The sequence below is a fragment of the Trachemys scripta genome, chromosome 14 (genome assembly GCF_013100865.1).
Source record: "Trachemys scripta elegans isolate TJP31775 chromosome 14, CAS_Tse_1.0, whole genome shotgun sequence".
NCBI classification, from domain to species: Eukaryota; Metazoa; Chordata; order Testudines; family Emydidae; genus Trachemys; species Trachemys scripta.
In genome coordinates, this window is record NC_048311.1 from 38,411,815 (window position 1) to 38,425,717 (window position 13,903).

At 50.9% G+C, this 13,903-nt stretch overlaps 2 protein-coding genes across 6 annotated transcripts in view; both read right to left on the reverse strand.

Moving 5' to 3' along the window:
* LOC117886945 (zinc finger protein RFP-like) overlaps positions 1 to 13,903 on the reverse strand; it is a 36,966-nt gene that overhangs the window by 6,249 nt on the left and 16,814 nt on the right. For 4 of the 5 annotated variants that reach the window (XM_034789119.1, XM_034789117.1, XM_034789118.1 and 1 more), the window contains exons 4-5: positions 13,168 to 13,398; positions 13,003 to 13,025 (exon numbers count right to left, since the gene is read on the reverse strand). In XM_034789119.1, the coding sequence (XP_034645010.1) occupies positions 13,003 to 13,025; positions 13,168 to 13,398 (254 nt within the window). The remainder of the gene's footprint in view (positions 1 to 13,002; positions 13,026 to 13,167; positions 13,399 to 13,903) is intronic. The other variant, XM_034789120.1, reaches the window with a different exon arrangement.
* On the reverse strand, positions 1,462 to 6,222 carry LOC117887006 (E3 ubiquitin-protein ligase TRIM52-like). Its single transcript, XM_034789240.1, has 2 exons — positions 5,665 to 6,222; positions 1,462 to 1,699 (listed from the first exon to the last, which is right to left on the reverse strand). Exons 1-2 carry the CDS (start codon positions 6,130 to 6,132, stop codon positions 1,583 to 1,585), a joined length of 585 nt encoding a protein of 194 aa, XP_034645131.1. The 5' UTR covers positions 6,133 to 6,222; the 3' UTR covers positions 1,462 to 1,582.

Here is a 13,903-nt window from a genome sequence, read left to right on the forward strand (position 1 = left end):
AACAGAGTGGTCTGACAAACTATGAGTCCTGAGTCTAACTTTGACAAGTGGCACCAGCTGGGCTGGTGACTGGGAGGAGATATAAGGCCAGGGAAAGGCTTAGACAGGAGGTTAGCCAGGGGAGAGGAGAGGGGGACTGCAGTTCTGTCTCTACCGGCTGCAGGAAGCCTCAAGGGCGAGAAGACCCAGGGAAGCGTCAGTGTGGGGATTGGTGTTGGGCAAATTGGGATTGCACTAAGCACTGTAAATAAAGAGACACAGGTGAAACACCTGAAAGAGGTGTTGGGACCCTTTTCTTGACCAGCCTAAGCACAGAGCACAGGGACGAGAGGGAGGGAACCTGTGCAGACCCTGTGACACATGGATAGATTCATTGGAGTCTGTCATGCCCCAATGATTTGAGAATAGTTGTTAAGTGAAATAGGGTGTGATTGTAAATTTATGTTTGAATGAGTAATACAAGATTGAAGTGCCAGCCTAATAAATAATAACTACCCAGGAACATTTGGCCGAAGAATGCGCAGGATGGAGATAACTGGATGACCCCGTAGGGCAAACTGGAATCCACCCCCAACTACCCCAAGGACGGAGGGGCCGAAAAACTGAAGAACAAGATAACAAAAAGCTGTCACTGCTGTGTCATCTGCATGATGGACTATCATTTCAAACCTGAGAACAGTGATTGATTATCACTTCAAACGTAAGAGCAGCATGACAAAGCAAACCTTATAGATTTGAATGAGGATGAAATCCTATAAAGACAGACTCTGAAGACTGAGAACTTTGAGTCTGGTTCTGCAACCACCCTCCAGGAGCATCGGCTGCGCCTCTGACAAGACTCGGCTCCATCCTTGTGTCCAAACTACCTGGCTAGTGGCTTGGCACAAGCAACTCTAAGGCTGGTAACTATGATAACAACCTTGCAGAACCTGTGTGTGAATGAATGTGAAACTGAATGGCATGTTATAGCTATAAACTGCTTACTATGATTCTTTCTGTATTCACAATAAATGTGGCATTTTGCTGTATCCCCTTTAATAAAATCCTGCTAGTTTTTATGTTATTGGTATAACAGACCGGGGGCAGAGTGGGGGATCGAGCACCCCCTGGCTAGAGGTGAAGTCTGCACCTATGCCTGTGTGTACTAGGCTGAGAACTCTCACACCTTCCTTTTTGGCCTCTGTATCCCTCTGAAAGGGATGTTCCATGTCTGTTACACTTAACATATTGTTATTCATGGTCTCTATGAATTCAAACCCAGAGCAGCAGGAGGCAGGATTCAGTACTACACTGACACAGGTGCCAGGGAAGAAAAAAGAACAAACATGTTAACAATGCACAAAATGACCAGACACAGTGGACAGCACCTCACAGGTGACATTCTGTTCACTTGGGGGATTTCTCTGAAAGCCACAAGGGGGAGACATTAACTCATCAACTGAAATGGAAGCTTAGGGCTTGTCTACACATGAATCTAACCCAGCAATCTGTGATCATGGAGAAACACACACAAGTCCATGTTCACCAAGGCCATATAGGAATCTACCTCCAAATGGACCTCCCAGTGCCAGTCCCCGCCAATTTATAACAACAGGCACCTTACCAAATACTCCTGGCTTTTTCTCTCTCCAGTCATTTTAAATTCGAGAAGCTTTTCTCTCTCTTCCCACAGAGTCTTCAAATGGGCCTGGATTTGTTCCTGAAGAACCATAAAGGATTTCAGAGGTTTCATTTAGATGGTTGAGAGGGGTGTGGAGCTGGGTGTTTTTCCACCCAAACCCTAAGATGATTGTTTGTGAATTGCTTTGTGACACCAGGACCACCAAGGAGATGAAACCTTGTTAATGCCGACTGAGAGGGTGTCATAGTCCGACTTGTTACAAAATCAGGTTCAGGTATTTTAGTAATTAGAGTGAGATCTCAATTATAACCAAGCTTTATTAGTATTTATGAATTGATTAGTGGTACAGCGCATAACAGGGCACTGGAGTCACATGGGGGTGAATCAATAAACCTGTGTTTGAGAATGTTTAATGAACAAAATGATACAAATCCCAGAAGCACCAGGTCCCTGGATGTGGCTTTGTCTGGTGAAAAAGAGACAGGAGGAAACTGAGGATGCAGGAGAACACCTGTGGGAGTGGGGGGTGGCACTTTGATGCAGAATGATGCGGGGGGTATGCTGACAAAGGCGGTGGTGGGTCCAGGCAGGCCAACTGACACAGTTGGAGGTGGGCCCATGCAATGAAGGCTACACACAGCTGAATGATGCAGTTACACCTGTGTCAGGCAGGGCCACCAGCAGGGGAGGCAAAAGGGGCAGCTGCCCCGGGGCCTGGTGATTTAAAAGGACCCGGGGCTCATGGCAGCCGCCGCTGCTCCTGCAAGAACAGCGGTGGCTGGAGCCCCAGGCCCTTTAAATTGCCGCTGGAGCCCTATGCAGCATGGCCTGGGCCGTGCTGAAGGGCTGTCTAGGGTAGGCTAGCCCCAGCCCTGCCCCTTCTCCCTGAGGCCCTGCCCCTTCCGGAGGCCCAGAGCTGCCCCCCACACACACACCCTTGCCCAGAGGCCTGGCGAGTCTGTCAGCAGTCCTGGTGTAAGGCAACTTGTGATGCCATTAACCTGTAATTAAAAATCAAAGTAATTACCCATTAGACTGAACAGCAACTCTGTATCTTGTACACCTGGAACCACTGTGTGAGCTGTGAGCCCAGGACAGATGGGAAACCCGACAGATTGAAGTTAGATCCTCTTCACGGAACAGTTTCAGAGCCTCCTGGTGTTCCCCACACACCCTCTTCCCTCCTGCCCCCTCTGCAGCCTCTAAACTCAGCTGTTTTTATGGGGGCAAGACTCCAGTCGCTGAGCACCCCCAACCTCCCACCCACCCGCTAAGTGGGCAGAATGTGACCCCAGTGCCCCATGGCCCCAGAGCACAGGGATGGTGCGCGGACCCAGCCTGCCCCAGCCTAAAGCCCAGGCAGCCCCAGGAGACTGAGGATTCGGGAGACGCGGCGGAAGCAGGGAGGCAGGGGTAGGGTTACCATATTTTGTGCCTCCAAAAGGAGGACACTCCACGGGGCCCCGGCCCTGCCCCCAGCCCCACCCCCCCAACTCCGCCCCTTCTCCAAAGTCTCCGCCCCCTCCCCTGCTTCCCGCGAACATTTGATTCACGGGCAGCCTGAAGCAGGTAAGGGGGAGTGTGGGGGGAGGAGGCGCAGCCCAGGCTAGCTCCCCCGGCGTTTCCAGCCTGGGTCAGCTCGGGCCCTGGGGTGCCGGCTGAGCACCCCCGGCCCGCCCAGCACTCCTGGCCCCCGGCCGACCACCCCCGGCCCGGCCCCCGGTCCGAGCACCCCCGGCCCGCCCAGCACCGCTGGTCCCCGGCCCGCCCAGCACTGCCGGCCCCCGGCGGCCCGGCGCACACCCCGGCTCCCGGCCCCATTGACCCGCGACCCCGGCTCCCGGCTCCTGGCCCGGCCCCGCGACTCTGGACTCCGGCCCGGACCCCGGCCCGGACCGGCCCCCCGGCTCCTGGACCGGCTCCCGGCCCCACGGGCCCGCCCCCCGGCTCCCGGACCGGACCCCGGCTCCCCGCCCAGCACCGCGCCCGGACCGGCATTGCGACCCCGGCTCCTGGCCCGGCCTGGCCCTCGGCCCGGCACCGCGCCCCTGGTTCCCGGCCTGGCACCGCGCGCCCGGCTCCTGGACCCCGGCCCGGCACCGCGCTCCCGGCCCGGCACCATGCCCCCGGCCTCGCGACCCCGGCCCTGCCCCGCACTGCCGACCCCAGCCAAAGAGGCCCCGGCCGAGCACCACCGAGCCCTCCCTCCCTCCCGATTTTCCCGGACATGCCCGGCTTTTGGGGATTTCCCCCCGGACGGGGATTTGAGCCCCCAAAAGCCGGACATGTCCGGGAAAATCCGGACATATGGTAACCCTAGGCAGGGGCAGCTCTAGGCACCAGCAAAGCAAGCACCTGCTTGGGGCAGCCCATTTGCAGGGGCAGCAGCGGGCAGGGATCCAGCCTGGGAGCTGAGAACCAACAGGGGGCCCTGGGAGCTGTAGTTCCTTGGTTAGTTCCCTGCCTATAGAGCCAGCCCTGGAGCAGGGAAAGAACTACATTTCCCAGCATTCCCTTGCCTGCTATTAACAGGAAAGGGAGGGGGAGGGAGTATGGTAGCTGAAACCTCATGCTGCAGCTTGTTGTGAAGGGAGAGCTCATTGCTAGAGCGGGGTGGCACTGTGAATGGGAAAGAAGTATGCCCAAGGAGTAGAAGGCTTTGGCCCAGATAGCCCGTACAGAAGACTTCCCTAGACTGAATTAGGGATACTGGTGTGACCTCACCTTGCAGCCCCCAAAGAAGGAATTGGGTGGACTAAATGGACAGTGCCCCTCTCTATCTGAAGCCTAGCAAGGGAGGTATGTGGATCCCACTAGAATTTAAAATGAAAAGTAAGGGAGGGGGGGCTCTGCTAGAGGACCTGGGCAGCTTTAGATACAGTATCAGGCACTTAGGAGGATTTCCACTTCTGAGCCATGGAAGCAGAAATTGACTCTTCCTTTCCAGATTTAGCTAATATTCAGAAAGGGAATCTAGCACCTGCCTTCCAGATTTGAACACCTCAAAATTCAGGAGTGCTCAAGCTCAATTTGGGCAGCTGTTACTTCATTTCTCCCAAATCAAATATACTGATCCACTGTAATTTGCTGTAGAAAAAGTAGGATAAAATTGAGCAAGAAATGCTTCCCAGTGGTTTTTAGGACTGGGATTGCTATTTTCAACAGCCATTGCCTTTGTTTTTAGTTTCATTTGTTTAAAAGGAAGACAGTGATATCGCATTGGCAAATCCCCATAGAAACAAAGAGTGGAACAAAAAAATAATAAAGGCACCTCAACTTTTCCTCATTGATGGAGGACAGGCTTATAATATGCATCCAGATATCCTCCAATCACACAAGCTGAAAATGGTTCCACTTTACTGCAGTTCTGTAACCATATGGGAACCAATCCTGTCTGTGTTCTGTGCACATCCAAAATTCCTGCTGAATGACTCGCCCTGGGAGCAAGTTACCAGTGACCCAGGGCTGGGGCGGAAGGAGGGTGCAGGTGGAGGCAGGGGGAGAACCCAGGGCTGGGGTGGCAGGATGGTGCGGGGGGGGGGGGGGGGAGCCCAGGGCGCGGGGGGGGGGGCAGCCACATTTTTTTTTTTGCTTGAGGTAGCAAAAAACCTAGAGCCGGCCCTGCAGGGAGGTGCCTGAGGACGGAGTGTGGGCAGGGCTACACCTGGCAGTTTGGGAAGGCAATGCCTTCCCCTGCCTCTGATACCCACTGCTCAAGCTGTCAGGTGTGTGGTGAACACAGCTCATGCCTTCCATGCCTGGCCTGGCAGCAGCACAGCCACATCTTGCTTCAGTCCTGTGTGTGAGGAAAGTGCCACACATGGAGCTCTAGTGCCCATGTCTCCCTAATGACAGGCTGGGTGCCTGCCATCAGTGGCCAGGACTCCCTGCACCTGCTCAGAGGAAGGAGACTGCAGGGCAGAGATTTAGGTGGATCCAGAGATCAGGGAGAAAATCTGGGAAATTAGGAGATTCTGTGGCTCTGAGAGACTGAGTCTGAAAAGGAAAGAATTGAATTAACCCGGATCCACAGTGTTTCCTACCTTGTATTTCTGGGCAGCCTCCTCTATGAGAAGCACTGTGTGAGATTTGTGCTCTGAGGATCTCCAACAAACCACACACACGGCTTCCCCAGCCTTTTCACAGAACAGATCCAGGGATTTCCCATGTCTCTCACACAGATTCTCATTTCCTGGTTTGAAATCCATTTGTTTGATTTTTTCCACTATATTTGCTAGCTGATGGTTTTTTCGGAGAGCCCCTTTCTGGATTCGGGCTCTGCAGCTGGGGCAGCACAAGGGGTCAGAGTCCTGCTCTTCCCATGTCTCACAGTGCTGAGTGATGCAGACCCGGCAGAAGTTGTGCCCGCACTGTATGGTGACTGGGTCCGTCAGATATTCCAGGCAGATGGGACAGTTGGTTTCCGCTTGGATTTCCCATACAGGAGTCCCTGAGGCCATTGCTGCTGGGATCTCTGGGCCTCTGTTCTCTCTGCTTCTGCTCCGGACCATAAATTGTGTTGTAGATAGTGGAAAAAAGACAAATTAATAAATAAAATGTTAGTTTTTATTCCTTTCCATTTGTTTTATGAAAGACATTCTTTTCAGTTGATTCATTAAAAAATAGAATTGTAAAAATGAAACAAAAATTAATTTGTTCAAAAGTTGCGATGAAAAATAATTTCCCTGGGTTAACCATGCCCGCAGATTTGCTCATGAAAATGAGGCTTTTCACATGGCAGAGAACAATCTATCTCACAATATGTTACACTGCCTCTCCCACAGGCATGTCATCAAACCTTCCCTCAACACAGGACCATAAATCACCCCTGCTATCCTCTCTTCCATAGCTCTGTGGCCACAAAAAATACAAGGCAATGTGAACTTGCCCATGGGATAACAATGTTACCCTGGATACACACAATCAGTTGGGTCTCAAAGTCCCTGTTTAAGATGCTTAAATCTCAGTTTCTGAAGCACTTCAATGTAGAAAATTCCTAAGGAATCCTATAGGTGCCTAAACTGACTCAGTGCAGTGGTGCCAGATCTGGGGGGGCGGTAAGGGGGGCCATGGTGTCTCCACCTTTTAATATGGGCATAGGATCCTTGGAAAGGCAGGAAGCAGCAGAGGCAGGGGCTGCGATTTGCAGTGGAGGAGCTGGTCATGCCCTGCCCACTTCCTCCTCTGCCCCCTGAGGTCCTGTCCCCTGGCCAGGCTGGAAGTCAGAGCCAGGTTGTGGTAAGGGCTGCCCAGGGAGCCTGGGCTGCTGTGGGGAACCCCATATCTTCCACCTGCCCTGAGGTGCGGGGACAAAGGTCAAGGGCTGCTCTCGGGCATCTTGGAGGCCTGCCCAGGGCAGTTGGAGTTGTAAGGATAAGGCCTTTTTCTGTAGCCGTATTGTAAGGCCTAAAGCCTAACGTCTTCGTCTGCAGCCAGATTAGAAGAGCTGCAGCCATTAGCTGAGAAGCAGGAAGTCACATCCTCTCATTCTAGCTAAATTACATTAAAAAAGTTAATATTGGGCTGTTAAGAAGGAGACCCTGTCCTAATGGCCCCCACTATCACCAGATAAGGAAACAGATCTTAAGATGGTTGAAGAAAACTTTGTTTGGTAGCATCCTGTCTAACAAGAAATCACTTATCAGTAGTTGTGGTTGTGAAATCCTCATTTCTTTATTGTTTTGTCTTTATGGTCCCCATTTCCCCATTGTTTGTCTGTATGAGCTCTGTCTGGTTCTCTGATAGTCTCTGTCTGTTTTATAATTAATTTTTCTAGGTGTAAATCAATGAAGGTGGTGGAATATAATTGGTTAGAGAATTACATTACAATATGTAAGGATTGGTTAGTAACATTTTAGTATAATGATTGGTTACGGCAGTGGTCCCCAACGCGGTGCCCGCAGGCCCCATGGCGCCTGCCGGGGCATTTATGTGCGCCTGCCTACTGACAAGGGAGCACTTCCACCGGACAACCCGCCGCCGAGGAGCGTGGCCGCCAGACAACCAGCCGCCGAAATGTGGCAATGCCAAGAAGCAAGCTGCTTCTCGGCAGCGTTTCGGCGGCGACGCTTCTTGATGACGCCGCTCCTTTGTGGCATTTCGGCGGCTGGTCGTCTGGCATCCACCACACTCTTCTGGGAACATGAATATGCTATTGCAACAGAAAGGTTGGGGACCACTGGGTTAAGGTATAGCTAAGCAGGACTCAAGTTTCACTATATAAATTGGGGTCCAAAAGGAAGGTCTTTGGGAACCAAATCCAGGACACAGCCCCAAAGATCAGAGCTGCCAGACCTCAACACTCTGCCAATGACCCTGTGCAGAAACTGGAGTCCCCCAGATGGACCTGATCCTGACTGGCCATCAAGAAAAGTTTATCTGTGTTATTGGGAGTGGTGAGCACTGTATGTGTAGCGTGTACAATCTGTTTTGGTGATTGTTAATAAATAGAGGTTAAGTAGAATATTACTGTGTAAGGCTCTTTCACTGGTAAAAGACCCCGCACACCCGCGGAGTAGAAGGTTATGCCTGAGCCCTAGGAACCAGGGTGTGCCCATAGAGTGTGTGAGTAACAGAGAATTTTGTGCAGGTAACAGTGTGTCTGGGGCTCCCCACAGAAGCCCAGACTCTCAGAGTGGCTCTTACCACTGCCCAGCTCTGGCTTCCAGGGTGGGTGGCACCTCAGGGGGAGGAGGAGGGGCAGGGGATGGAGCCAGGGTTCTGGTGCCCCCACTTCTGCACAGGCTCCGGCACTCCTGACTCAGTGCCTATGCTGTTGTAATAACAGTTCCCTCAGCACCTATGGTTTGAGCTCTCGGCACCTGCTCTGCTGTCTCCCTCCTGGCATCCAGACTAAGTCCCAGAGTGATTCATAAACTCGGGAAAGACAGGCATTCGGCCACCTAAGTCATGGGTGGGGCCATGGGCGGCTCGTGACTCTCTGGCTGGGGGAGACTAGCCCCAGTCCCACCCCTTGAGGCCAAAGTCCTGCCACTTCTGGGACCCTGGAGCCTCCCCTCTACCCAGCTGCCAACCCCCATCTCAGGTTGGCTAGTGCCTACAGCAGCCCCCCATACGCTGGGGCAGGCGACGGTGCTGCAGCTCCCACCCTGAGCCCCTGCAGCCCAGCAGCTCTGCCGAAGCGGGGCCCTGGAAGGTGGAGCATGGGCGAGGCCATGCCTGGCCATTTGGGGAAACTCAGCCTCTCCCAGCCTTCCCTACCCACCGCCAGTGGGTGGGACCTAGTCTGGTAGCATCCTCTGAGTATGCCTAAAGGATCAGGCCTTGCAGGCAAGTTCACACAAAACACCTGGGGGCAGGGGGAAGCTAAGAAGAGAGGGAGAGAGGAGGAGCTCCCTCATAACTTTTATCCCAGGACTTAGGACACTCCCCTGAGATGTGGGACCCCTCTGCTTCAAGTCCCCCCAACTTCAACATGCTGCCTACCCAGCTGTTTTCAAGCACTAATGCAAGTGCCAGTTTGTCGACCCAGCCTGGGAGGCTCAGAGCCATGGACTGTGTAGATGTACCCCAGGGCCCTCTCTCGCCTCATTCTTTTTTCCTTTTTTTTTTTTTACATAGGAGTTTAGGCACCTAATTTGGACTTTGAAGATCATAATGATTTTGTCAGTGCCTAACTTTTATACATGGTGCTCCAGACCAGAGCCCCCTTCTGCACCCCAAACCCCTCATAGAATCACAAAATCATAGGACCTGAAGGGACCTTGAGAGGTCATCTAGTCTAGTCCCCTGCACTCATGGGAGGACTAAGTATTATCTAGACCATCCCTGGCAGGTATTTGTCTAACCTGTTCTTAAAAATCTCCAGTGAAGGAGATTCCACAACCTCCCTAGGCCATTTATTCCAGTGCTTAACCACCCTGACAGTTAGGAAGTTTTTCCTAATGTTCAACCTAAACCCCCCTCGCTGCAATTTAAGCCCTTTGCTTCTTGTCCTATCCTCAGAGGTTAATGAGAACAACTTACCTCCCTCCTCCTTGTAACAACCTTTTAGGTACTTGAAAACTGTTATGTTCCCTCTCAGTCTTCTCTTTTCCAGACTAAACAATCTTCCCTCATAATAGGTCATGTTTTCTAGACCTTTAATCATTTTTGTTGCTCTTCTCTGGACTTTTTCCAATTTGTCCTCATCTTTCCTGAAATGTGGCACCCAGAACTGGACACAATACTCCAGTTGAGGCCTAATCAGTGTGCAGTAGAGCAGAAGAATTACTTCTCATGATGTTTGTTTTTTTTCCCCAACAGCGTTACACTGTTGACTCATATTTAGCTTGCGATCCACTATGACCCCTGGATCCCTTTCCACAGTACTCCTTCCTAAACAGTCATTTCCAACCCCAGAGCCTGCAACTCCTCCCACCCTGCTCTCCAACCCCCTCGGCCTCAGCCTGGAGGCACCTCCTACATCCCAAACCTCTCAGCTCTGGCCCAACCCCAGAGTCCTCCTGCCCCAGCCTGCAGCCCCCTCCTGCACCCTGAATCCCTTGTTTCTGGCCCCACCCTGAAGCTTACACCCCCAGCCAGAGCTCTTATGCCCTCCTGCACCCCAACCCCCTGATCCAGCCTGGTGAGGGTGGGGGAGAGCAAGCAACGAAGGGAGGGCGGTGGAGTGGTTGGGGGGGTCCTCGGAGAACGGGGGGGGCAGGGGTGGGGCCACAGGGCAGGGGCAGGGAAGGGGGTGGGCTAAGGGGGTAAAGTTTTCTGTGGTTAGAACATTGGCAACCCTAGGTGGGTGGGCTGGGAGACTCCTGCCCCCTCCCATTGCCCAGCTTGGAGCTGCCCCTGGCCAAGCTGCTCCTGGGAGCCTCCTGTCTGCTGTGCAGAGCAGGGGATGGGGGTTGATGTCAGGGGTGTCCCCACCCCCTGCTTGTGTACCCAGTCTTTGCTGAGCTGGGGTGGGGGGACAGGCGTCTGTGCTGCTGCCTCAGGGTTAGGAATGGGAGCTGCTGGCCACTGCTGCTGGACTGAACAAGCCTTCAGACTAGTGAGTGCTCTGCTTAAAGAGACAGCGCGCTGTCTCTCACACTGTCCCTCATACTCTGTCTCTTTCTCCTCCCACAACACACACTTGTATTGTTTGTGTTGTTGTTGTTACTTCTTGGTACTTCCTGTCGAAATGTGCAGTGCACATATATTCTCTGTAATTTTATTCTTTCAAGGTTGGTTAAGGATCACAGAGCAGATATTTCAGTGTTTTGACTGGTCTGTGCATTTCATAATTTAATTTTTCTTAAGCTTAAATTTAATTCTTTGTGTAGTGAGTTCTAAAATACCTAACCTGTCCTGGCTGGAGTAATTCTGACTATTACTTTTATTATCAGACTGTGGTTTGTCACTCATTATTTAAGGTGATACAATCACATACTAGTATCCTTCTAGAATGTAAATTTAGCTTGTACTCCCCTTAGCAATGCCAGTTTTTTAAAAAAGAAATTAGCTAAACACATAACTTTAGACACTTCAGATGAAGGTTGCATATTTTCAAGTTGTATTTTTAGTTGTATCTGTAAACTAAGTTAAAATTTGTTCAAAATAAATGCCATGCCAAGTCTGATGCTAATAGCAATGATGGAGTCAAATGTTAGTGAGCCATGTACATGATTGTAATCGGCAAACATAAATGCCAAAATAATTAGAAAAATAAATTCCCATTCTTCATAAAAGAGTAAAACACCTTAATTACGTATGTTAAAACTAAGTAAACACGTTTTAGTGAAAAACAATTCACTACAATAGAATAGATAATGGCAGTAATGTAGAGTGTCTGTTAGAAAAAGTAAGCAGATTTTACTGATTTTTATTTATCTCTACTAAAGATAGTGTACAAAGTATCAAATTTGTGTTTCTGATACTGTGTTAAATCTCAAGAACTGATGCCTCAAAATTGGGGATTGGGAATATCTTGCTGTATTAACTCCTGATTGTTCTACGTTTACATAGAAACTTAAAATGTGGCTTCAATTGGAGTTTCTATATTTTTTTAAAAATCTTTCTTTGTATAGGAATTAGATCCAGTGTTCCTGTCAGCTAATTCCTAAATTATTATGTGCAAAAAATTNACACTAGCCAGCAGGGGGTGCTTCGGAGCTGAAGAGCTAATTCCCAGGATGACCAGCAGGAGGTGCTGCACCGGTGAGTGCTCAACCTGTTACACTTGAAGTCTTTAAATCATGATTTGAGGACTTCAGTAACTCGGCCAGAGGTTAGGGGTCAATTGCAGGAGTGGGTGGGCGAGATTCTGTGGCCTGCAATGTACAGAAGGTCAGACTGGATGAGTGTGATAGTCGCTTCTGGCCTTAAAGTCTTTGAGACATTTCTTACTTTACAGTAATTGTAATGGCAAGGCAGGCTTTTGGTAGAAATAAAGGTTTGACTTAATCCATCTGATTGTCTTGGACCCCAAGTGCAGGGCATTCTCACCCAACAATTAAATAGAAGCATCATCTAAGTGTGACCCAATTGACCAACACCATTCTCTTCCCACAGTCTCAGCGGCTCATCCCAATTACCATTCCTAGATCTATTTTAGGTACCTTTTACCTTCCTCAGAGTCTCCGATAGCACAATAGTTTTCTGGGAGAAATCGCTGACTTGCTCTTCCAGTTCAGGAGAAATCTCCTCTGGCTGCTCAAACTTCCTCTTCTCACACCTAGACAGAAACAATTTCACGTGATTTTATTTCATTTAGTGACTCATTATAAATTCTGGCTAGTGAGTTGCTGCTCTAATGGGCCTGGAGTTAGAATTCCTCAACTTCTCCCAGCCTCAGAACAGGTGCAACACAGGCCATGGCCATGAAATGTCCCCCTCAAAGGACCATTAATATTATTCAACTCTGGCCTGGAGAGATCAGCTCTGGGGATAAAGGGGGAATTGAGTCTCCATGGTCAATTCACTTCTTGGCCTCCATGCTCTGAGGGACAGGAAGTTCCTGGGTGAAGTGCTATAGAAATCTGACCACTAGGAACTAGACTGAGACACCAACTCCCCTCTCCCCAGCTCATTCCACACAGGTTTCCAAACAGCCTTCAGGCTGCTGGCCTGGGCTGAATGGTGACCAGGGCTCCAGCAGTGACAGGCCCATATTCCATCCCCACAATCCTGAGTCAGCCCGTCCCCCCGGGGATGTGACATCTCTAGGAAATACTTGAGGTCAGTCTTTCCCACTGAACGGAGAATTCCAGAGTCTTCTGTGCAAGTGTGAGGACCTCAGGATGAAGTTGATCAGAGAGATTTATATCCAACATGTGACCTTCCCCACACATTTGGCTGTAGAGCCCTGGGGAGATGCAGTGCTAACATCACCCCCAAGCTCTTTCCCAGCGTTGTGTAGTGTGAGGGGGAGTGAGAGAGCCATGTACCTGCTCAAGGTGCTTCTGACATCCTAGAGGAGAGAGAGAGAAAAGAATCTCAGTCCCATCTGACACAAACAGGGGATGCCAGGGAAGGGATTTAGGAAATATGGGGGAGGAAGGCCCTGCCCCAGCTACTATGCTCGAGTTCTAATGTTTTTCACTCAGTCTCACCTGCAGGAATTCACTCACTGGCTTCTGACACTTCCCCTCCATCTCACTGATCAGCTCACTGAGATGGGAAATCTGCTCGGAGAGTTTACTGACATTTTCATTCTGGATCCTCACAATCTCCATGTCCAGCTTTTCCAGCTGGGCCAGCAGGAGTCGCTCTTGTTCCTCCAGGAACTGCTGCAGTTGCTGAAATTCAGTCACAATCTTCTGCCTCTCGGTTTGTGTTTGTTTCTGTATGAAAATAGGGCAAGGGCTGGTCAGAGACATGGATGGCGCCTGGGGTCCTTTTATGGAGTGGCGAGTGTGCAACAGTGAGAATTTCTTTGAAAATTTCTGACAACTGACTATACCCTGTGTGCATTGGTGTCAACACTGTGGGTGCTCTGGGACTGGAGCACCCACGGGGCAAAATTAGCAGATGCTCAGCACCCACCAGCAGCCAAGTTCCCCCTCTGCCCCCTTCACCCCCACTGACCAACTCCTCCCACTCCCTCCCAGTGCTTCCCACCTGCCCTGAAACAGCTGTTTTGTGTTGTTTGGGATGCTCCAGGGGGCAGGGGAAAGAGCAGGACTGTGGCGAGGTGGGGCTGGGGCAAGGACTTGTGGGAAGGGATAGAATGTGGACAGGGCGATGGCGGAGCAGGGGCAGGAAGAGGCTGGGCAGGGGCAGAGTCTTGGGGAAAGAAGTGGAATGGGAGCAAGGCCTGTGGATTAAAAATAAGAATTAATACATTTA